Below are 24,520 nucleotides of genomic sequence, written 5' to 3' on the forward strand. Positions count from 1 at the left end.
ATATATCTTCTGAGGGGCCTAGCTGTCAAGGATGCAAAGACATCCATAAGAAACAAAAAGTTACTTATTATCCAAAGCAACCATGAATCTATGCATCAGCAATCACAGAACTGAGGAAGGTTGTTTAGCTAAGATAATCTTATGAACTAGAAAATAATGAAGGAATTTAGTAATTAGAAAGTGTCAATTATAATGTAACAAATGTATGTTAACCATATATGGAAAATGACTGTGCTCACAAAATCCTTTGTCTTGGATACTTATAAAAGCAGTTGTATCAGAGCTCTTCTTGGTTCAGAATTGCAGATACAAATCTGGTTCTGAAACTGCGCAATAAACTGTCTCTGGCTGACCAGGAATGTTGTTTGGTCCCATCATTCCATAACACCTTCAGGTGCTTTGGAGAATAGTTTGACCCCCACTCTTTTCTGTGGCAGCCTCTCAAATATTGGAAGACTGCCATCATGTCACCCCATTTAACTAGAGATGCCCAATTCTGGTAATCGTTCTTTATATTTTTTAGTATCCAGTCCCCTAATCATCTTTGTTGCTCTTCTCTGCACTCTTTCCAGAGTCTCGACATTTCGAGAAGGGACCTTGGAGGTCTTCTAGTCCGCTTAAAAACCTCCAGTGATGGAGCACCCACAACTTCTGGTGGCAAGTTGTTCCACTGGTTAATTGTTCTCACTGTTAGGAAGTTTCTCCTCAGTTCCAGTCCCAAAGGTGCTTTTTTTTCCCAAGAGGCAACTGGACTTTCTGGTTTTTCTTTGAAGACGTTTTGCTTCTCATCCAAGAAGCTTCTTCAGCTCTGACTGGAGAAACTTCCATTCCCCACCATCCAGTCTGAGTGTCTGCACTCCAAGTTACATTCGTTCCAGTGCTGACATAAGGAGGAGAAGAGGGGGCAGCTGGCAAGAGGACGCTTGACTTTTCACCTACTTATTTTCCCTGAAGATAATATCCCCTAGGAGATGGGATGGGAGGGGGGGACATTCCTGGGAGCTGTAGTAGTAGATATGGGGAGAGTGATTTGGAAGATGGCCAATGAGACGCAGTGAATTGGGGAACGGAAAGGGAAGGTTTGGGGTCAGGAAGTCAGTGTTGGCTACGACGGAGTCGGGGACAGATTGTCGTGCTTAATAAATGAAAGATTTCATCAAAGACTATTTGTTTGGAAATGCAATTTATTTGAGACGACACCGAAACCTGACACTGAGGGGAAGAAGCTCCTTGGATGAGAAGTGAAACGTCTTCAAGGAAAAACCAGAAAGTCCAGTTGCCTCTTGGGAAAAAAAAGCACCTTTGGGATTGGAACTGAGGAGAAACTTCCTAACAGTGAGAACAATTAACCAGTGGAACGTGGTTGGGACAACCATGATCCAGATGATGGAGAATCTCCATAGACATCCTCAATTCAAGGTTGCTTCTCTCCTTGATGAGTTTCCACCCGTTGATTCTTGTCCTGCCCTCAGGTGCTTTGGAGAATAGCTTGACTCCCTCTTCTTTGGGGCAGCCCCTGAGATATTGGAAGACTGCTATCACATCACCCTGAGTCCTTCTTTTCATCAAACTAGACATACCAAATTCGAGCAAACGTTTTTTATATGTTTTATCCTCTAGCCCCCTAATCATCTTTGTTGCTCTTCTCGGCACTCTTTCTAGAGTCTCAACAAGTCAACATTTTTTTGAACATCGTGGCGACCAAAACTGGATGCAGTATTCTAAGAGTGGCCTTACCAAGGCATTATTAACATTTCTCATTATCTTGATATGATCATAATCATAATCATAAGTTTATTTTTCAAGCATATTTATTTTATTTTATTAAATTTCTATACCGCCCTTCTCCCGAAGGACTCAGGGCGGTGAACAGCCAGAAGATAAAACACAGAGATACAAAATTTAAAATAGATTAAAACGAATTAAATAATTTGGCTGAATTTTAAAATACCCCATAACAAATTAAAATTTGTATTTAAAATTTAAAATTTAAATTTAAAAGAGGAGAAGATTTAGGCCAGGCCATATATAAGATAACAGGTAAAAGATAAGAGCCTTGGTGGCACAGCAGACTAAAGTGCTCTTAAATAACACCAGCTGCCTGCAATTACTGCAAATTCAAATCTCACCAGGCTCAAGGTTGACTCATCCTTCCATCCTTCCGAGGTAGGTAAAATGAGGACCCAGTTTGTGGGGGAAATAAACTGACTTTGTATAAAAAAGAACACCGCTTGGGGGGGGGGCGAAAGCCCTACTAAGCAGGTATATACAAAAGTATGGAGGCTATTGCTTAACGCATTGTAAGCCGCCCTGAGTCTCCGGAGAAGGGCGGCATATAAATCGAACCAATAAATAAACAATAAATAAATGAAAGTATAAACATAATTTGAATACATGAAAAGAGTAAGAGTAAAAAGGAATATTAGGACAGGGACAATAGGCATTCTGGTGCACTTATGCATGCCCCTTACAGACCTCTTAGGAATGGGGTGAGGCCAAAAGTAGACAGTCTTAGGTTAAAGTTTTGGGGATTTGGGGAAGAGACCACAGAGTCAGGTAGTGCATTCCAGGCATTGACCACTCTGTTGCTGAAGTCGTATTTTCTGCAACCGAGTTTGGAGAGGTTTACCTTGAGTTTGTATCTATTATTTGCTCGTGTATTGTTGTGGTTGAAGCTGAAGTAGTCATTGACAGGAAGGACATTGTGGCAGATAATTTTATGTACTATGCTTAGGTCAGACTGAAGTTGGCATAGTTCTAAGTTATCTAAGCCCAAAATTTGGAGTCTGGTGGCATCAGGTATTTTATTGCGGTTAGAGGAATGGAGGACTCTTCTCGTAAAATATCTCTGGACTCTCTCGATTGTATTTATGTCCGATAGGCAGTGCAGGGTTCCAGACAGATGAGCTGTATTCAAGAATTGGTCTAGCAAAGGTTTTGTACGCTCTAGTTAGTAGTACAACATTACAAGAGAAGAAGCTACGCAAGATTAGGTTCACAACTCTTAAATGCCTTTTTGGCAATGTTGTTACAGTGGGCTCTGAAACTAATCCAGGAGAGAAGCAAATCTGGAATTAAGGAGAAACTTCCTAACAGTGAGGACAGTTAACCAGTGGAACAGCTTGCCACCAGAAGTTGTAGATGCTCCATCACTGGAGGCTTTTAAGAAGAGACTGGATAGTCACTTGTCTGATATGGCATAGGTCTCCTGCTTGAGCAGTGGGCTGGACTAGAAGGCCTCTGAGTTCCCTTCCAGCTTTATTCTGATTAATTGCTCAGGTGCCCTTTTATTATCTAGGTGTGGCAGCTTCAGCCTAGTCCCCCACGGACAGGCTGGGTTGTGCTAGGTACAAACTCCTTCATGCATTTCCCATCAATAAATCTCCTTTTGAGATAAAGCCTCCTTCGCTAATCATTGCTCAGGTCCGATTCCTGCTCCTAACATATCCGGCACTCCAGTTTTACCCTGAGGGGGAAACGTTGGGGGGGATGTGGGGATCTAAGCCAAGTAAAGCTTTGAAAAAAACATTTTTTTTTCCAATCGCCCCCAGGAACTTAGCAGATGCCAATGCAGAACCCGTGATAGCAATTCTATTATATGTATTATACACACATACACAGCGAGAGACATATTTATTTATTTGCTTATTATTTGTATCCTGCCCTTATTGTTTTTATAAATGACTCAGTACTCCTTTCTCCTCCTATTTTTCCCGTAACAATGACCCTGTGAGGGGATTGATCCAGAGTTACCTAGCTAGCTTTCATCCCTAAGGCAGGACTAGAACTCTCCATCTCCTAGTGATTGGCCCAAAGTCACCCAGTTAGCTTTCATGTCTAAGGCAGGACTAGAACTCACCGTCTCCTGGCGATTGGCCTAAAGCCAACCAGCCAGCATTCCTGCCTAAGGCAGAACTAGAACTCTCCATCACCTAGTGATTGGCCCAAAGTCACCCAGTTAGCTTTCATCCCTAAGGCAGGACTAGAACTCTCCATCTCCTGGTGACTGGTCCAAAGTCACCCAGATGGCTTTCATGCCTAAGGCAGGACTAGAACTCCCAGTCTCCTAGGCTCTATCCTGGTGCCTTCACCCCTAGACCAAACTGAACCCTTCACCTACTTGCTCTGTCCATACACAGGGTGCTGCATTTTGTAGCACTGCCCTTGCAGTTTCTGAGAGGTCTTCAAGGGCAGCTCCATGTGAAGCACACTGCAGTAGTCCAGTCTGGTGTGATGCAATCTAGTTGCCTAGGCCAGCTTTGATGCTCTGCTATTTATAAAAACATTTTCCAATTTCTACGAGTGACACATGGGTTTCTCCCAGAGGGACATGAGGGCCTCAGATTGTACATTTCTACTTATCTACAATAAGTCCTCAACTTATGACCACAAATGAGCCCACAATTTCTGCTGCTAAGTGAGACATGTGTTAATTTTGCGACATTTTACGACTTTCTTGGCCACAGTTGTTAAGTGAGTCACCGCAGTTGTTAAGCAACATGGTTGTTAAGTGAATCTGGCTTCCTCCTTGACTTTGCTTTTCAGAAGATAATAATAATAATAATAATAACTGAGTTGGAAGGGACCTTAGAGGTCATCCAGTCCAACCCCCTGCTTCCGAGACTCTGCAACTGTCATAAGTACATGCCAGTTGCCAAGCATCTGAATTTTGATCACATGATATGGGGATGCTGCAACGGTCATAAGTGTGAAAAACAGTCATAAATCACTTTTTTCAACCCTGTTGTAACTTCGAGCAGTCACTAAAGGAACTGTTGTAAGTTGAGAAGCCGTACAATTAATCCTAACATTTGTGTATAAAGGTTTGGAGAACACCTTAAACTACAAACAAGATTAACCAAGATTACTAGTAACCAAATTTAGCACACAGTACAAGCAAAGCCACTGAGTTTTCACCGAACCTGGTTTTTAATCATGTTGTGTGAACTGAGCTCTTAAGCCAGTTGCAGGAAAATGTATTTTTTTCTGCATCTTTTACCAAAACTGTTTGTAATTGTCAAGTACCCCAACACACACACAACTCAGCGTTTTCCTAATGAATTACTCTAGTGTTAAAACTTGTCTGTAACCACTCCAGAATATATTTTGTGGTTATTAGAAGCAACCTTGGAGAAATTTCCTGATAGCAAGGACAATTAATCAGTGGAACATCTTGCCACCAGAAGTTGTGAGCGCTCCATCACTGGAGATTTTCAAGAAGAGATTGGAGAACCATTTGACCTGCTTGATCAGGGGGTCGGACTCAGAGGTGGGTTTCAGCAGGTTCTGAGCAGTTCTCGAGAACTGGTAGCAGAAATTTTGAGTAGTTCGGAGAACCGGTAGTAAAAATTCTGACTGACCCTGCCCCCATCTATTCTCTGCCTCCTGAGTCCCAGCTGTTTGGGAGGAAATGAGGATTTTGCAGTAACCTTCCCCTGGAGTGGGGTGGGAATGGAGATTTTACAGTATCCTTCCCCTGGAGTGGAGTGGGAATGGTGATTTTGCAGTATCCTTCCCCTGGAGCGGGGAGGGAATGGGGATTTTGCAGTAACCTTCCTCTGGAATGGGGAGGAAATGGAGATTTTACAGTATCCTTCCCCTGGAGTGGAGTGGGAATGGGGATTTTGCAGTATCCTTCCCCTGGAGTGGGGAGGGAATTGAGATTTTACAGTATCCTTCCCCTGGAGTGGGCAGGGAATGGAGATTTTACAGTATCCTTCCCCTGGAGTGGGGAGGGAATGGGGATTTTGCAGGATCCTTCCCCTGAAGTGGAGTGGGAATGGGGATTTTGCAGTATCCTTCCCCTGGAGTGGGGAGGGAATTGAGATTTTACAGTATCCTTCCCCTGGAGTGGGCAGGGAATGGAGATTTTACAGTATCCTTCCCCTGGAGTGGGGAGGGAATAGAGATTTTACAGTATCCTTCCCCTGGAGTGGGGAGGGAATGGGGATTTTGCAGTAACCTTCCCCTGGAGTGCAGTGGGAATGGAGATTTTGCAATATCCTTCCCCTGGAGTGGGGAGGGAATGGGGATTTTGCAGTATCCTTCCCCTGGAGTGGGGAGGGAATTGAGATTTTACAGTATCCTTCCCCTGGAGTGGGCAGGGAATGGGGATTTTACAGTATCCTTCCCCTGGAGTGGGGAGGGAATGGGGATTTTGCAGGATCCTTCCCCTGAAGTGGAGTGGGAATGGGGATTTTGCAGTATCCTTCCCCTGGAGTGGGGAGGGAATGGGGATTTTACAGTATCCTTCCCCTGGAGTGGGCAGGGAATGGAGATTTTACAGTATCCTTCCCCTGGAATGGGGAGGGAATGGAGATTTTATAGTATCCTTCCCCTGGAGTGGAGTGGGAATGGAGATTTTGCAGTATCCTTCCCCTGGAATGGGGAGGGAATGGAGATTTTGCAGTAACCTTCCCCTGGAGTGGGCAGGGAATGGGGATTTTACAGTATCCTTCCCCTGGAGTGGGGAGGGAATGGGGATTTTGCAGGATCCTTCCCCTGAAGTGGAGTGGGAATGGGGATTTTGCAGTATCCTTCCCCTGGAGTGGGCAGGGAATGGGGATTTTACAGTATCCTTCCCCTGGAGTAGGGGGGAATGGAGATTTTACAGTATCCTTCCCCTGCCATGCCCACCAAGCCACGCCACATCCACCAAGAGACACCCACAGAACCGGTAGTAAAATTTTTTGAAACCCACCATTGGACTCGGACTAGAAAACCTAAACAACAACTGGGAGAGGGACCTTGGAGTCCCAGTGGACGACCCCTTAAACCTGAGCCAGCCGTGTGCGGCAGCAGCCAAAAAAAGCTAATAACAACCCTCGGATGCATAGACAGAGGCATAGAATTAAAATCACGTGAAGGATTAGTACCGCTTTACAAAGCCTTAGTAAGGCCACCCCTGGAATACTCTGGATCCAGTTTTGGACACCCCATTAAAAAAAAAAGACGCTGAGACGTTGGAAAAAGTTCGGAGAAGAGCAACTAAGAGGATTAAAGGCCTGGAGGCTAAAACATACGAAGAACGGTTGCCGGAATTGGATCTGGCTAGTCAGATTAGAATGGGCTAATCCCCATTCCCTCTCCCCACTCCAGAGGAAGGTTACTGCAAAATCTCCATTTCCTCCCCATTCCAGGGGAAGGATACTATAAAATCTCCATTCCCACTCCACTCCAGGGAAAGGTTACTGCAAAATCTCCATTCCCTCCCCATTCCAGGGGAAGGTTACTGCAAAATCTCCATTCCTTCCCCACTCCAGGGGAAGGTTACTGCAAAATCTCCATTTCCTCCCCATTCCAGGGGAAGGATACTATAAAATCTCCATTCCCACTCCACTCCAGGGGAAGGATACTGTAAAATCTCCATTCCCTCCCCATTCCAGGGGAAGGATACTGCAAAATCTCCATTCCCACTCCACTCCAGGGGAAGGTTACTGCAAAATCTCCATTCCCTCCCATTCCAGGGGAAGGATACTATAAAATCTCCATTCCCTCTCCACTCCAGGGGAAGGTTACTGCAAAATCCCCATTCCCTCCCCATTCCAGGGGAAGGATACTGCAAAATCTCCATTCCCACTCCACTCCAGGGGAAGGATACTGTAAAATCCCCATTCCCTCCCCACTCCAGGGGAAGGTTACTGCAAAATCCCCATTCCCTCCCCATTCCAGGGGAAGGATACTGCAAAATCCCCATTCCCACTCCACTCCACGGGAAGGATACTGCAAAATCCCCATTCCCACTCCACTCCAGGGGAAGGTTACTGCAAAATCCCCATTCCCTCTCCACTCCAGGGGAAGGATACTGCAAAATCCCCATTCCCACTCCACTCCAGGGGAAGGATACTGCAAAATCTCCATTCCCACTGCACTCCAGGGGAAGGTTACTGCAAAATCCCCATTCCCTTCCCATTCCAGGGGAAGGTTACTGGAAAGAAGGTTACAGGAAAGAAGAATTAGGGATGACATGATACCAGTTTTTCAATATCTCAGGGGTTGCCCCAAAGAAGAGGGAGTCAAACTATTCCTCAAAGCACCTGAGGATAGAACAAGAAGCAACGGGTGGAAACTCATCAAGGAGAGAAGCAACCTAGAACTAAGGAGAAATTTCCTGACAGTGACGACAATTAACCCGTGGAACAGCCTGCCACCAGAAATCGTGGGTCATCCATCACTGGAGGTTTTTAAGAAGAGACTGGACAGCCATCCGTCTGGAATTGTCGGGGGTCTCCTGCTTGAGCAGGGGATTGGACTAGATGACCTCGAAGGTCCCTTCCAACTCTGTTACTGTTAATCTCCTGCCCGTCCTCCAGTCCTTCCTTCTCCATCAATTGCATCTTTAATTAAACACCCCCCCCCCGGGGGCTGAATATGCCCACCTGGCAGGAGCCAACTCACCGCACAGAAGCCATGCTGAGAATCCGACCAGGGCTCCCCGCAGCAGCTCCTTCGGGCTTCCCATGGACCAGGCGGTTGACTTTGCTGGAGAAGACCACAGGATGACTGAGGTCCTTCAAGAGGACCAAGTAGAATGTCTTATGGGTCCTGTGTCTCCTTATAAGAGGTGGGAAGGGGGCTGTGCCCGTAGCCACGCCCCCCCCTTCCCCCTTACTCCACTTCTCTGGTTACAGCCGGAGGGCTGGGAAGAACTAAGGTTAAACAAAGGTGCTTTCCATCTAACCGAATAATGGAAGAACTGAAGAGTTGGAAGGGATCTTGGAGGTCTTCTGATCCAACCCTTTGCTCAAGCAGGAAATCCTATACAGGGAGTCCTCAACATTAGGGGACTGGAGGCTAAAACATACGAAGAACGGTTGCAGGAACATGAGACATGATAGCAGGGTTCCAGTATCTCAGGGGCTGCCCCAAAGAAGAGGGAGTCAAGCTATTCTCCAAAGCACCTGAAGGTAGGAGAAGAAGCAACGGGTGGAAACTCATCAAGGAGAGAAGCAACTTAGAACTAAGGAGAAATTTCCTGACAGTGAGAACAAATAATCCGTGGAACAACTTGCCTCCAGAAGTTGTGAATGCTCCAACACTGGAAGTTTTAAAGAAGATGTTGGATAACCATTTGTCTGAAGTGGTGAGGGGTTTCCTGCCTGGGCAGCGGGTTGGACTAGAAGACCTCCAAGGTCCCTTCCAACTCTGTTTATTCTATTCTACATACGACCACAACTTGAGTCCAGAATTTATTTTGTTAAGGGAGTTTTGCCCCAGTTACGACTTTTCTGGCCACCGTTGTTAACGCGAATCGTTGCAGTTGTTCAGTTAGTGACACGGTTGTTAAGTGAACCTGGCTTCCTCCCTGGACTTTCCAGTCCCACTGGAAAGAGGCCCTCTGGCTCTTCGCCACCAGCGGAGCTTCCCTCTACCCTTCGCCCAAAGCCCCACAGACCCCAAGTCAGAGTTTATGTCCCCCTCCGACCCATGCAAAAAGACCCCAAAGGGGGAGACTCTCTGCAGCAACACAAACCTTCATTGCACGTATCCGTCCCAGGGGCCGTAGTTTGAGGACCCCTGATTTACTGCAATATAAAAAAATGCAAATGATTTTTCTGCGGACCACCAAAATTTTCTTGCAGACCATCAGTGGTCCACGGACCACCAGTTGGTGACCACTGTATTAGATCATCCCACACTACTATTACACAGTCTACAATAAAATTATAAACCGGTAGTCCTCGACTTACAAAAGTTCATTTAGTGACCGCTCAAAGTTACAACGGCACTGAAAAAAGTGACTGATGACCATTTTTCACGCTTATGACCATTGTAGCATCTCCGTGGTCATGTGCTGTACATTCGGATGCTGGACCACTGATTCATATTTATGCTGGTTGCAGTGTCCTCGGGGTCATGTGATCAGAGGTGGTATTCAGCCGGTTCGTACCAGTTCAGGCAAACTGGTAGCAGAAATTGCAAGTGGGGTCACATGGTCCCCTGACCAGCAGTGTCAGCAGAGAAGCTAGATTTACAACTGGCATACAATGGGTTGCAGGATCCCAGATCACATGATCGCCAATGGCCGTCTGCTGGACTGACTTCTGACTGGTCATGCCAATGGGGGAACCCGGATTCACTTAACAACCTTGTGATCCACTTAACGACTGTCAGGATTTGCCTAACTCATCGGCCACTTAACCTCCATCTTGCTTAGCAGTGGAAATTCTTTTTTTTTTAAATTGATTTTCTATTAAATACATTTCTTAGTGCTTTATAAACATTGTGTTGTCTGGGTATTTAATTCGCTTAACAATACCGATTACATTCTTAATTTCCACCCCTTTTTTTCCAACCATTGGTAAAATAAATTCCATGTTTAATAATATTCTACATCCTCTTTCTGCTTAATTTTCAGTGCCAATCTATCCATTTCTGCGCAATCTAGTATCTTCTCAGTTATCTCTTCATCTCGCGGTATATCTTCATTTTTCCAGTATTGTGCGAAAATACTCAGCTACCGTGTTTCCCCGAAAATAAGACCCTCTCTTATATTTTTTGAACCCTAAAATAAGCGCTTGGCCTTATTGCCATGCGCTCTAAAGCCCAGTTGGGCTTATTATCAGGGGATAATGTCTTATTTTGGGGGAAACAGGGTAACACCTAGAAGCAAACAAAGTAATAACCAAAAGGCAACATGGGTTTGTCAAAATCTGATCATGCCAGACTAATCTTATCGCATTCTTTGACAAAGTGACAAAATTAGTGGACCAGAGGAAGGCTGTCGATATAATTTACTTGGACGTCAATAAGGCATTTGACAAAGTAGACCATAGCCTACTACTTGATAAGATAGAAAAATGTGGGTTAGACGGCATCACCACCAGATGGATTCGTAACTGGCTGATCAACCGCACTCAACGTGTAAGTGCTCCATGGAACTGCATCTCCATGGATGAATAGTAAGAAGTGGGGAACCCCAGGGCTCTGTTTTAGGCCCAGTGCTCTTCAACGTCTTCATCGATGACTTGGATGAGGGGATAGATGGGGAACTCATCAAATTTGTAGATGACACCAAGCTGGCAGGAATAGCCAACACTCCACACTGACAGTTAGAACAATTAATCTGTGGAACAACTTGCCTCCAGAAGTTGTGAATGCTCCAACACTGGAAGTTTTTAAGAAGATGTTGGATAACCATTTGTCTGAAGTGGTGTAGGGTTTCCTGCCTAAGCAGGGGGTTGGACTAGAAGACCTCCAGGGTCCCTTCCAACTCGGTTATTCTCTTCTCTTCTCTTCTCTTCTCTTTTATTCTCTTCTCTTCTCTTCTCTTCTCTTCTCTTCTCTTCTCTTCTCCTCTCCTCTCCTCTCCTTTCCTCTCCTCTCCTCTCCTCTCCTCTTATTCTATTCTATTCTATTCTATTCTATTCTATTCTATTCTATTCTATTCTATTCTATTCTATTCTATTCTTCTCTTCTATTCTTCTCTTCTCTTCTCTTCTCTTCTCTTCTCTTCTCTTCTCTTCTCTTCTCTTCTCTTCTCTTCCTCTTCCCTTCCCTTCCCTTCTATTCTATTCTAATCCTTGCTGCTGTTAAGACATGTAATATTAAATAATACATTTCTGGTCCATTTTTTCTGATATGATACCTAATTAAAAACAATTCAGGTTTAAAAATCTACACGTGGAAATTCTAGCAGTGGAAATTCTGATTCCCCCATCATAAGTTGAGGGCTGCCTGTTCCCGGAGCCTTCTCAAGGTGTAGTAGTTTTCGAGGAAGTCACCTGGTCTGCTTAGGTGAGCCACCCACTCAAACATCCTTGGGAGGTGCAGAGCAATCTGGGTCTCCAGTTAGGGTCCCTCAGGGACATAAAAATGCTAATTCTGCTCCAGTCCATTAAATCCGCTGATGAGGTCACACAGACCATGAATCGCTAAGGGCTCTCTGGATCACCTGCCACTCATTTTTGGCCCGATGAGTCAAAAGAAGGGCATTATGTCAACAGCCAATGAAAGGGAGCATGGATGATAACCTCTGCACCTCGAGAACGGGATGTGGCGATACACATCATCGCGTCCCGCCGATATCAGAAGGATCTCACAAGTTCTTTTAAAACATGGAAGGTGATTACGGGGTCTTCTCACCACCCCCTGCGTGAATTCCAGAGTTGTTCTTCATCGGAACTCATAAGTTATGAGTTTGTTTATTGGGAGCATGGAATTTTCCAGAATTGGTTTTGGTGGCGGAGCGCGGGAACCTGGTTAGAAGTCTGAATGACGAGCGGATTGTGGGGGGGAAAGTGTCCCTTTAAATTCATGGCTAGGACATGTAGTCCTTGACTACTTACAATATTCATTTAGTGGCCGTTTGAAGTAACGACGACCCTGAAAAAAAATGAGTTAGGACCGTTTTTCACACTTACGACCGTCGCAGCATCTCCTTAGTCGCATGATCAAAAATTCAGACGCTGGGCAACCGACTCATACTTATGACGGTTGCAGTGTCACGTGATCCAATGTTTTTTTATAATGATTTTTAAAAATATATTGTGAGCCGCCCTGAGTCTTCGGAGAGGGGCGGCATATAAATTTAATTGATTAAATTAAATTAAAATAAATCCCCTTTTTGTGACCTTCTGATAAGCAAAGTCAAGGAGGAAGGCAGATTCACTTAACAACCGTGTTGCTTAACAACTGCGGTGACTCACTTAACAACGCTGGCCAGAAATGTCGTAGAAGGTCGCAAAACTGGCGCAATAAATGTCTCGCTTAATGGCAGAAATTTTGGGCTCATTTTTGATCGTAAATCGAGGACTTAACCTGTACTGTAAAGGTAGATATGTAGGAATGCACAATCTGAAGCACTCGTGTCCCTCTGGAGAAACCCATGCGCCGCTTGTTAGAAATTGGAGAACTAACTTAACGATTGCAATGATTCACTTAACGAGGCAAGACAGGTCGTAAAACGGGGCAAAGCTCTCTGAGCAACTGTCTCGCTTAAGAACAGAAATTTTGGGGCTCAATTTGAGTGTGGCAAGCATCCCATATGCTCATACAGTGTGATCAGGGTTGGGATTGAAATATTTCAACAACCGGTTCACTGCCCAGTTGCTGAGTGGGCGTGGCCATGGGGGTGTGGCCTACTTGGCCTCCTGCATCATGGAGTGGGGGACATTTTCACCCTCCCCAGTCTCCGGAGGCTTTCTTCGAGCCTCCAGGAGGGCGAAAACGGTCTCCCACGGGCACCGGAAGCCCTCCGGAGGCCGGAAATGGGCCAGTTTCTGAACTATCAGTACTTCCAGTAGGCCCGTTTTTTGTCCTCCCCAGGCTCTGGAGGCTTTCCTGGAGCCTCCAAGAGGGTGAAAATGGCTTTCCCTGGGCTTCAGAGGCCCTCTGGAGGCCAGAAAGAGGCCTGTTTCTGGACTTCCGGTAGGCCTGTTTTTCGCCCTTCCAGAGCCTCCATGCGTGCCCTGCACTTACCTGGCATCCAAAATGGGCCGCATAGAGACTCCTGGGAGGGGAGGGGTGGGGTGGGCGGGGTCAGCCAGTCAGAGGTGGGTTTCAGCAGGTTCTGACCTGGAGAACTGGTAGCGGAAATTTTGAGTAGTTCAGAGAACTGGTAGTAAAAATTCTGACTGGCCCGGTCCCCATCTATTCTCTGCTTCCCAATTCCCAGCTGATTGGGAGGAAATGGGGATTTTGCAGTATCCTTTCTGTGGAGTAGGGACGGAATGGAGATTTTACAGTATCCTTCCCCTGGAGGGGGGTGGGAATGGGGATTTTACAGTATCCTTCCCCTGGAGTGGGATGGGAATGGAGATTTTACAGTATCCTTTCCCTGGAGTAGGGAGAGAATGGAGATTTTACAGTATCCTACCCCTAGAGTGGGGTGGGAATGGAGATTTTACAGTATCCTTTCCCTGGAGTAGGGTGGGAATGGAGATTTTATAGTATCCTTCTCCTGGAGTGGGGTGGGAATGGAGATTTTACAGTATCCTTTCCTTGGAGGGGGAGGGAATGGAGATTTTACAGTATCCTTCCCCTGGAGTCGGGAGGGAAGGGAGATTTTACAGTATCCTTCCCCTGCCACGCCCACCAAGGCATGCCACACCCACCAAGCCACATCCCCAGAACCCATAGTAAAAAATTGTGAAACCCACCACTGCAACTACTGGTTCGGCGAACCAGATTAAAATTAACACCGGATTGCCCGAACCGATCCGAACCGGCTGAATGCCACCCCTCTGTGTGATCAATGAGGCCAATTAAAGGTTGAACAAAATGCATTCACACAACACGCCAAACTCGATTAGGGCCAACGTTGGTATCATGGGTGCATTTGTGCACCCAAATGAATGTATGCACTAGGTCCGTGATGGCGAACCTGTGGCACGCGTGCCACAGGTGGCACGCATAGCCATATCAGTGGGCACGCCAGCTCAGCTCTGGCACGCATGTGCGTGCTGGCCACCTGATTTTCAGGCCTGTTGGGACTACCAGAAGTAGGGAAACATGCTGTCTTCTGCCTCCGGAGGGCCTGGGGGTAGATGGGGAAGGCTATTTTCGTCCTCCCCAGATGCATAGAGAGGATCTGGAGCCAGGTGACAAAGAAAAACGGGCCAGGAGCAAGGGGGGAGGGGAGATTGGGGGCGCATGCGCAGGGCAGGGTGCATAAAATTATGGGTGTGGGCATGTGCGTGCACGAACCTCCCCTGCTCTCCTCCTTCCTGGCACGCGATGGCAAAAAGGTTAGCCATCACTGCACTAGGTAGTCCCAACCTCTTGGCTGGTTTATCATTCAATAAATTACATGAACGCAAGAAGGAGGACTTATAAACATATTGTGTGAAAAACGGATGTTGCTGGATGAGACATGAACTGTTAGTGATGGGGGCAGAAAGTAGGGGAACAAAGAATATACAAAATCAAAGTTATTTTATTGGAGATGAATCTTCAAGGAAGGCCATCTCCCTCGTAGGGACAAATCAGAAGTTCTTACATGCTGAATGATCTAAATATTTGACTTATTAAATAATTGGCTTGTTTTTTAAGTTTTTGTTTCCGTGCATGTTGTGCTGTTTCACGATTCGCTCTATTGTGGGGTCCTTGGTGCTCTCTTGGTGCTTTATTTTTATTTTTTTTTATTTTATTGAATTTCTATACCGCCCTACTCCCGAAGGACTCAGGGCGGTGAACAGCCATGAAATAAAACACATAGATATACAAAATTTAAAATCGAATAAAATGAATTAAATAAATTTGGCTGAATTGATACCCATAATTTAAAATACCCATATTTTAAAATACAGTAAAAATTTAAAATTTACACTTAAAAGGGAGAAGATTTAGGCGAGGCCAGCTTGATGAAATAAAAGCGTCTTCAACTCGCGGCGGAAGGTGCGCAGATCCGGAATCCTCCGTATCTCTGGGGGGAGCTCATTCCAGATCGTCGGTGCCCCCACAGAGAAGGCTCTCCCCCTAGGGGCCGACAGGCGACATTGTTTGGCCGACGGCACCTGGAGGAGCCCCTCTCTGTGGGAGCGTACTGGCCGGTGGGAGGCTGTTGATGGTAGTAGGCGGTCCCGTAAGTAACCAGGTCCTAAGCCATGGAGCGCTTTAAAGGTGGTAACCAAAACCTTGAAGCGCACCCGGAAGACCACCGGGAGCCAGTGCAGCTCGCGCAGGAGAGGTGTTACATGGGAGCTCCATGTTGCTCCCATAACCACCCGCGCAGCCGCACTCTGCGCCAGTTGGAGCCTCCGGGTGCACCTCAAGGGGAGCCCCATGTAGAGAGCGTTACAATAGTCCAGACGAGAGGTGACGAGGGCATGAGTGACTGTGCGTAACGGCTTGGTGGGATTTCTGGCAGTTGTTTCCTCACCAAACCTACGGGACCGCCTGCTACCACCAATAGCCTCCCACCGGCCAGTACGCTCCCATAGAGAGGGGCTCCTCCGGGTGCCATCGGCCAAACAATGTCGACTGGCGGCCCCCAGGGGGAGAGCCTTCTCTGTGGGGGCATCTACGATCTGGAACGAGCTCCCCTCGGAGATCCGGAGGATCCCGGATCTGCGCACCTTCCGTCACGCGCTCAAGATTTTCTTATTTCATCAAGCTGGCCTGGCCTAAATCTTTTCCCCTGTTAAATGTAAATGTAAATTTGTTTTTAAATTATGGGGTATTTTAAATTTGTCTCAGCCAAATTATTTAATTCGTTTTTATTCTATTTTAAATTTTTGTATTTATGTGTTTTATTCTGTGGCTGTTCACCGCCCTGAGTCCTTCGGGAGTAGGGCGGTATACAAATCCAATAAAGAAAGAAAGAAAAAGAAGAAGAAGAAACTAGTTAACATTATCAGTGCAAACTCCTCTCCCTTCTAGAACTGATGATGTTACCTAGTTGGGCCATGGAATGTCTGCAAGAAAACAACCAAGCTCAGAGAGCACCAAGGAGCCCACAGTTCTCCTCCCCCTCCTCCCCCTCTTCTTCCTCTTCTTCTCCTCCTCCACTTCCTCCTCCCCCTCCTCCTCTCCACAAACCCCTCTACCTTTTAGCACTGATGATATTCCCTAGTTGGGTCATGAAATGTCTGCAAGAAAATAGAATTGTTTTTTTTTTATTGGCCACACAAGGAATTTGTCTGTGGTGCATATGCTCTCAGTATACATAAAAGAAAAGATACATCCATCAAGAATCATAAGGTACAACACTTAATGATAGTCATAGGGTACAAATAAGCAATCAGGAAACAATATCAATATAAGTTGTAAGGATACAAGCAACAAAATTAGAGTCATACAGTCTTAAGTGGGAGGAAATGGGTGGTGGGAACGATGAGAAGATTAATAGTAATAGTAGTGCAGACTTAGTGAATAGTTTGACAGTGTTGAGGGAATTATTTTTTTTTTTTAATTTGATTTATATGCCGCCCTTCTCCGGAGACTCAGGGCGGCTTACAATGCGCTAAGCAATAGCCTTCATCCTTTTTGTATATTTATACAAAGTCAGTTTATTGCCCCCACAAACTGGGTCCTCAATTTACCTACCTTAGAAAGGATGGAAGGCTGAGTCGACCTTGAGCCTGGTGAGATTCGAACTTACAGTAATTGCAGGCAGTTGGTCTTAATAACAGGGTGCCTTAGACCACTGTACTACCAAGGCTTTTTGTTTTGTTTAGCAGAGTGATGGCGTTCGGGAAAAAACTGTCCTTGTGTCTAGTTCTGGTGTGCATTCCTCCATAGCGTCGTTTTGAGGGTAGGAGTTGAAACAGTTTATGTCCAGGATGCGAGGGGTCTGTAGATATTTTCTCAGCCCTCTTTTTGGCTCATGCAGTATCCAGGTCCTCCATGGAAGGCAGGTTGGTAGCCGTTGTTTTTTCTGCACTTCTGATTATCCTCTTTTTTTTTTTTTTAATTTGATTTATATGCCGCCCTTCTCCGAAGACTCAGGGCGGCTTACAATGTGCTCAGCAATAGCCTTCATCCTTTTTGTATATATTTATACAAAGTCAGCTTATTGCCCACACAAACTGGGTCCTCATTTCACCTACCTTAGAAAGGACGGAAGGCTGAGTCAACCTTGAGCCTTGGCGAGATTCGAACCCTGCAGTAATTGCAGGCAGCTGGTCTTAATAAGCTTAATAACAGGGTGCCTTAAACCCCTGTACTACCAAGGCTCTTTATTGCTCGGGGGTCGCATAACTATATCCTCTGAAGTCTCTGTCTGTCTTGTTGGGTTGCAGGACCAAACCAGACAGTTATAGAGGTGCAGATGACAGACTAAATAGATAAAGAATTCTATTCTATTCTATTCTATTCTATTCCATTTTTCTTCTCCTTACCAAATTTTTGATAGAAAGAGGCTTCAGCTGAGAATCGTTTGCCTCGATTTCTCGGTGAATTTTTGTTTTATTAATTTCTATCCATTGGCTGCCTATCTCGCGACAAGGAATCGTTGTCAATCTCTAGAAGCGGAACCAGGAATCCTTCTACGTTCTCCAAGGTGACCCTTTCTCCAAGGGTCCCTTCCTGATTTGGCCAAACTGATTGAAGAGTTAATAGGTGACCAGCATGTTACATAACTCGATTTAGGAGGGGAATTTTTTTCCTTCCAGCCCTCCAAACGCTTTCCAAATTAATGATCTGAATCTTCTGCGTCGCGTCACAGCGTTGGCCAAACCGATGATCCGTTTAGTTGGACACGAATCGCCCGAGGGGTTGAAATATTTTCATTTGTTGGGGGGGGGAAATAAATGATCGTTGCAAAAGAGAACGCAAGTCCTTTAATAGCCCCCGGGCCAGATGTCAAAGAACCGAGCAGTCATGCATGATTTTTTTCCCCCTTTCAAATTATGCTTGTGGTTATTTCCAAATTTGTTTGTGGATTCTCGGGTACCAATTCTGTAGGACGCCAGCCGAGCCCACCATTCATTCTATAATTCTCCTCTTTTTTTGTCTTCCAAACCAGAGTCAAGATTGCTTATTTAACAATTTGCAGAAATTCCAGCCTGGTGGACTTCAACTCCCAGAATTCCCCAGCCAGCAAAGTTTTCCTGCACAAAAACCCAGGTCGTCCTCAACTTACGACCACAATTGAGCCCAACATTTCTGCTGCTAAGTGAGACTGTTGTTAAGTGAGTTTTGCCCCACTTTACAACCTTTTTCAGCCACAATTGGCGAATGTGAATCACCGCAGTTGTTAAGTTAGTAATCCGGTCGTTAAGCAAATCTGGCTTTGCTGGTCAAGAGGTCACAAAAAGGGATCATCACGAGACCCCAGGGACACGGCGACCGTCATAAAGATGAACCAATTGCCGAGCTATCTGAATTTTGATCACGAGACCTTGGGGATGCTGTCATGGTCATAAATCTGAAAACTGGTCATAAATCACTGTTTCCGTGCTGTTGCAACTTCAAACGGTCACTAAATGAACTGTTGTAAATCGAGGACTACCCGGAATACAGGAATCTTCCCAGATTGGCAGGTTTTGCCTTGGAAAGACCAGATAAGGCACAAAGGCATTCAGGTGTGTTTGTGTGTATCAGATCTTCTCTTCTTGTGTCTACGTAATAATTCCAGACTAATTGCTCACTTGACCCCCCTCTCCTCCTCCCGACTCGGCCGTTGAACCTGAAAGATTTTCTGCCGCAGCAGGACACTGCAACGGTCGTAAATATGAATCAGTTGCCAAGGGTCCGAATTTTGATCATGTGTCCATGGGGATGCTGCAACCGTCATAAGTGTGAAAAAGAAGCATAAATCTCTTTTTTCAATGCAGTCGTAACTTCAAACAGTCACTAAATAAATGGTTGTAAGTCAAGGAATATCTGCATCGCCCTTTCCAAAATGGATTAGACCAGGTGAATTTAGTTGCTGGAGTAAAAAAAAAACAATTTGTTTTGCCTTGTTACCTGACTTTTTTTTTGCAATCAAAGCTAAAAAAATAGTAGCCAAAATCATGGAAACCTTTTGGGAAAAGTGTATTTTTGAGGTTTGATGGCTAATAACACCCCTTTTTTGGGGGAGTTTCAAGATAATCCTATTCCACTGCTGGGATGGCCTGGGAATAGCCCAGACCTTAAAGACCAATCGAAAATCTATGGAGCTGACTAAAGAAACTGGTTAGACAGAAGCAACCCAGCAATAAAACCCAGTTAATAGAAACCATCATTCAATCTTGGTTTCACATTAGAACAGCTGCGGAACTAAAAGACTTGGTTCACTCCATGGGAAGACGTTGTAAGGCCGGAATTCATGCTAAAGGTTCCCCAACTAAGTATAAATTGACATGGGGATCATTTTTGTATATCTCGTTTTTTCTACGGTGATAATTTTTGTATATCTCATTTTTTCTACGTGTTTCACTTTTCCTCTTTATCCTGTAACTTCTATTCTAATAGCAAATCCTTCCTAAAAGTTATTGCATTACATTCTTGATTAAATTATCTTTCCATGGATATATAATTTTATGGCACTACTCCCAAAAAAAAGTGGTATTCTTAGCTAGTTTTAGAAAATATACTTTTCCCAAAAGGTGTCCACAATTTGGCCACTGCTGTATAGTTGCTAGTCAGTTACTTAAGCTCAACACAAGGGTGTAACTACAACTACAATGGCATTATTTCCAACCGTTTTAAGGCAGGAAACGCACACAGGTTGCATTCACACTAAATTCCTGAGCTGGTTACAACTTTCGGCTATTTATTTATTCAACGTATTAAGCTGTAATCTAACCAGACCGGCTGGATTTTCTGTCCAAGTTGCTCAGCCAATAAAAGGAATTAAGAGAGAAACTTAACCTCACTTAGCAAGTTACGCAGAAACAGTCTGGAGAGTTGGTGGGGGTTGTGTGAACACAGCCAACCTGTTGATTTTGTGCGTTTCGCACCGTAGGGGAGAATTTGACACTTGAGTTTTCACAAAATTTGAACAGAGCATTCGTGGACTCTTGGAATCGGCCGACACGAAAAAATAAGATTTTTTTTTTAAAAAAGCTGAAATCCGCGATTATGTACTGTCAGCACTTCAAGCTGCATTTACTCTAGTGCTGACATAAGAAGGAGAAGCGGAGGCGTCTGGAAAGGGACGTTTGACTTTTCACCTACTTATTTTCCCTGGAGATAATATCCCCTAGGAAATGGGATGGGAGGGGGGAAATTCCTTTGAGCTGGAGCAGTAGATTAGGGGTAGAGTGACTTGGAAGATGGCCAATGAGTGCAGAGGAGTGGGGAACGGAAAGGGAGGGTTTTGGGGCTGGAAGTCAGTGTTGGCTACGATGGAGTCGGAGTGAATGTCGTGCTTAATAAATGGGAGTTTTTCATCAAAGACTTTGTTTGAAATGCAATTTATTTGAGACGACCTCGAAACCTGACATGTACATTATTATGGTGCATTGATCCAGAAGAGGCACCAACTGATAGCTTTCTGACCATTTTTCTTTTCCAACTTCTTTGCTAGCCAATCAAGGTCAGGTTGAAGCTGCCAACAGGAAATTTTTTCTGCAGTTCCTGATCGAGCTGGAAGGAAGAAGAGAAGAGAAGACCAACACAATATTCATATGTGAGATTGAACTAAGTTTCCGTGATGCTCAAATGCCTAAACTGTATAAAGAACGGTTGCAGGAACTGGGCCTGGCTAGTCTAATGAAAAGAAGGGCCAGGGGAGACAGGAGAGCATCTTCCAATATTTGAGGGGCTGCCCCAGAGAGGAGGAAGGGGGTCAAGCTATTCTCCAAAGCACCTGAAGGCCAGAGAAGGAAGAATGGATGGAAACTGACCAAGGACAGATTCAACCTGGAAATAAGGAGAAACATCCTAACAGTGAGAACAACTAACCAGTGGAACAACTTGCCACCAGAAGTTATGGGGAGGGAGGGAGGGAGGAAGGAAGGAAAGAAAAGATGAATAAAGGAGAGGGGAGGAAGAGAGAAGAGGAAAGGAGTATGAGTGGAATAAGGGAAGGAAGGAAGGAAGGAAGGAAGGAAGGAAGGAAGGAAGGAAGGAAGGAAGGAAGGAAGGAAGGAAGGAAGGAAGAACAATCAACCCATGGAACAGAAGTTGCCTTCAGAAGTTGTGAGAGCTTCATCACTGGAGGCTTCCAAGAAGAGATTGCCATCTGTCAAAAATGGTGTAGGGTCTCCTGCTTGGGTGGGGGTTGGACTAGATGACCTACAAGGTCCCTTCCAATTCTGTTAATCTGTATCTGTATCTATTCTCTAAAGCACCTGAAGGCCAGACAAGGAATAATGGATGGAAACTAATCAAGGAGAGAAGCAACCTGGAACTAAGGAGGAATTTCTTGACAGCGAGAAAAATTAACCAATGGAACATCTTGCCACCGGAAATTGTGGGTGCTCCATCATTGGAGGTGTTCTTGCTTTTACAGGCAGTCCTCAACGTACGACCACAACTGAGCCCAACATTTCTATTGTTAAGCGAGACATTTGTTAAGTGAGTTTTGGCCCATTTTATGACCTTTCTGACCCCGGTTGTTAAGTGAATCACTGCAGTGGATAAGTTAGTAACATGGTCACTAAGCGAATCTGGCTTCCCCATCGACTCGGCTTGTCAGAAGGTCGCAAAAGGGGATCACATGACCCCGGGACCTGCCACCGTCATAAATATGAGTCAGTTGCCAAGGGTCTGAATTTTGATCATGTGACCATGGGGACGCTGCAATGGTCATAAGTGTGAAAAATGGTCATAAGTCTCTTTTATCAGTGCCGTTGTAAGTTCAAACAGTTACTAAGCGAACTGTTGTTAAATCAAGGGCTACCTTATAGGGACGGTTTGCTTGGAAAACCCAGACAGAAATCCTGCAGGAATGCAATTCTATTTTTGGGGGGGACATTAGTCCTCTCCTAGCCCCTTCCAGATGTTTTGTCCCAAAGGTGCTTCTTTCTTTCTTTCTTTCTTTCTTTCTTTCTTTCTTTCTTTCTTTCTTTCTTTCTTTCTTTCTTTCTTTCTTTCTCTTTCTGTCTGTCTGTCTTTTTTCTTTGTCCTGTTTGTTTGTCTGTCTTTCTCTCTCTCTTTCTTTTTTCTTTTTTCTTTGTCTTTCTGTCTTACTGTTTGTCTGTCTTTCTCTCTCTCTCTCTTTTCCTTCTTTTTTCTGTCTTTCTTTTTTCTTTGTCTTTCTGTCTTTCTGTTTGTCTGTCTTTCTCGCTCTCTCTCTTTTTCTTTCTTTCTTTCTGCCTTTCTTTTTTCTTTTTTCTTTGTCTTTCTGTCTTTCTGTTTGTCTGTCTTTCTTTCTCTCTCTCTCTTTCTTTCTTTCTTTCTGGAGGCTATTGGACTTTCTGGTTTTTCTTTGAAGAAGTTTCACTTCTCCTCCAAGAAGCTTCTTCAGCTCTGAAAAAGGGAAGGATTTATGCTCCTTGCAGACAGCTGGTCATTTGCATTCTTTTAGGGATTTGTTGAGGCCACCTGGAGGTTTACCTGTGTCCTCAGGGTCACCTGAGTGGTGCAAATAGTTCCTGTAGTCTGCAATTTTTTTCTTTTTTTTTCTCTGGAAATTTTTCTCTGAAAAATGCTTCAACGACCCTCTCAAAGGATGCAAATGACCAGCTGTCTGCAAGGAGCATAAATCCTTCCATTCCCCACCATCCGGTCAGAACTGAAGAAGCTCCTTGGATGAGAAGCGAAACGTCTTCAAAGAAAAACCAGAAAGTCGAGTTGCCTCCTGAGTGAGAATCTCTACAGACATTTTTTCCAGCTGTGTCCTGAAGCCTTACCCACTTTCGCACCGCATGAGTGACGGAAGGATCCGTGATGTTTAACTGAGTGCTGAATCTCACCGACAGGATGAAGCGAGTCCCGGCTGCAGGGAGCAAACACAAAAAAGAAAAAAAAATTAAGGTAGCCCTTGACTTATGACCGTTTGTTTAGGGACCAGACTTACAACCTCACTGAAAAAAGGCAACATACGACTGTTTTCTGCACTTTACGACCGTCGTAATATCCCCACCTGATCAACATTTGTCCACTTGGCAACCGGTTCATATTTACGACGGGGGCAGCGTCCCGGAGGGGGGGGGTCACGTGATCCCCTTTTGCGACCTTCTAACCAGCAAAGTCACGAGGGAAGACGGATTCACTTAACAACCGTGTGACTAGTTTAACAGCTGCAACTGAGTCGCTTAACAAAGGTGGAAAGTAAAGCTGTAAAATGGGGGTGAAACTCACCACCGAGGTGTTCATTAAATGACTGCAGCGAGAAAGGTCGTTATAGGTGGTACCGAGGGGTGGGCTTCGAAAATTTTAGCAAGGGGTTCTCTGCCCAGTTGCTGGGTGGGAGTGGCCATGGTGGGCGTGGCCTAGTTGGTCTCCTGCACCACGGTGGGGAGGGGGCATGTTTTTGTCCTCCCCAGGCTCCGGAGGCTTTTCTCGAGCCTCTGGGACGGCAAAAATGGCCTCCCCAGGCTCCAGAGGCCCTCTGGAGGCCGGAAACGCCCCTGTCAGGTTTCGATGCTATCTCAAAATAAATGAACTTCCAAACTGCCAATCTTTAAGGAAATTTTCTCTTTATTCGAGCACAGCAACCGGATCCTGACTCTTCACGGTCAATACTGACCTTTGCCCCCCAATCCCTCCCTTTCCGATCCCCAATTCTCTGCTTCTCATTGGCTATCTTCCAAGTCACTCTCCTGATTCCTTTTTCATCCGTTCACAGGAATGTTTCCCCCCTCTTCATCTCCGAGGAGACCGAATCTTCAAAGGGATTTAGCAGGCAAAAGTTCAGGCTTCATCCTCCCTTTTCTATGTCAGGGCTGAGACGCTGACATCCCCTTAATTCTACATCCTATTTCAATCCCTTTGTACCGATTGTTTGGAAGGAATCAGTGCGTGGACGTTTTCTGCACACACCTGGCCTGAGAATTCAACCTCAGGTAGAGGATTGAATCTGGAACTAATCTGGAGCTGAACTGAGCCAGCAGCTGAAGGGGAATTTTGAAAATGAGGGTTTTTCGGAGCCTCGGATCTCTTTTGAATTCAGAAGAATTCAAGCGTTCAGAAAAGAAGGGGTGCTTACCTGGAGTTTTAGGGAGATGCGTTGAAGCTGAGGGAGATGTGGTGGTGGAAGAAAGAA

General features: G+C 45.2%; 1 protein-coding gene and 1 long non-coding RNA gene across 3 annotated transcripts in view; both read right to left on the reverse strand.

Annotated features, from left to right (window-relative positions):
* The window catches only part of MUC4 (mucin 4, cell surface associated), a 33,217-nt gene extending 24,660 nt beyond the window's left edge, over positions 1-8,557 (reverse strand). For both annotated transcript variants that reach the window (XM_087872396.1, XM_087872395.1), the window contains exon 1: positions 8,398-8,557. In XM_087872396.1, the coding sequence (XP_087728522.1) occupies positions 8,398-8,461 (64 nt within the window). In that variant the 5' untranslated portion in view covers positions 8,462-8,557. The remainder of the gene's footprint in view (positions 1-8,397) is intronic.
* A 12,210-nt stretch (positions 8,558-20,767) lies between these two features.
* Positions 20,768-24,520, reverse strand: LOC148112982 (uncharacterized). The gene is made up of 3 exons (XR_015728485.1): positions 24,464-24,520; positions 23,166-23,251; positions 20,768-20,955 (listed from the first exon to the last, which is right to left on the reverse strand). It is a non-coding gene; the product is annotated as an uncharacterized LOC148112982 (long non-coding RNA).

The sequence above is a fragment of the Pantherophis guttatus genome, chromosome 6 (genome assembly GCF_059756535.1).
Source record: "Pantherophis guttatus breed Tessera chromosome 6, ASM5975653v1, whole genome shotgun sequence".
Classification (NCBI taxonomy): domain Eukaryota; kingdom Metazoa; phylum Chordata; class Lepidosauria; order Squamata; family Colubridae; genus Pantherophis; species Pantherophis guttatus.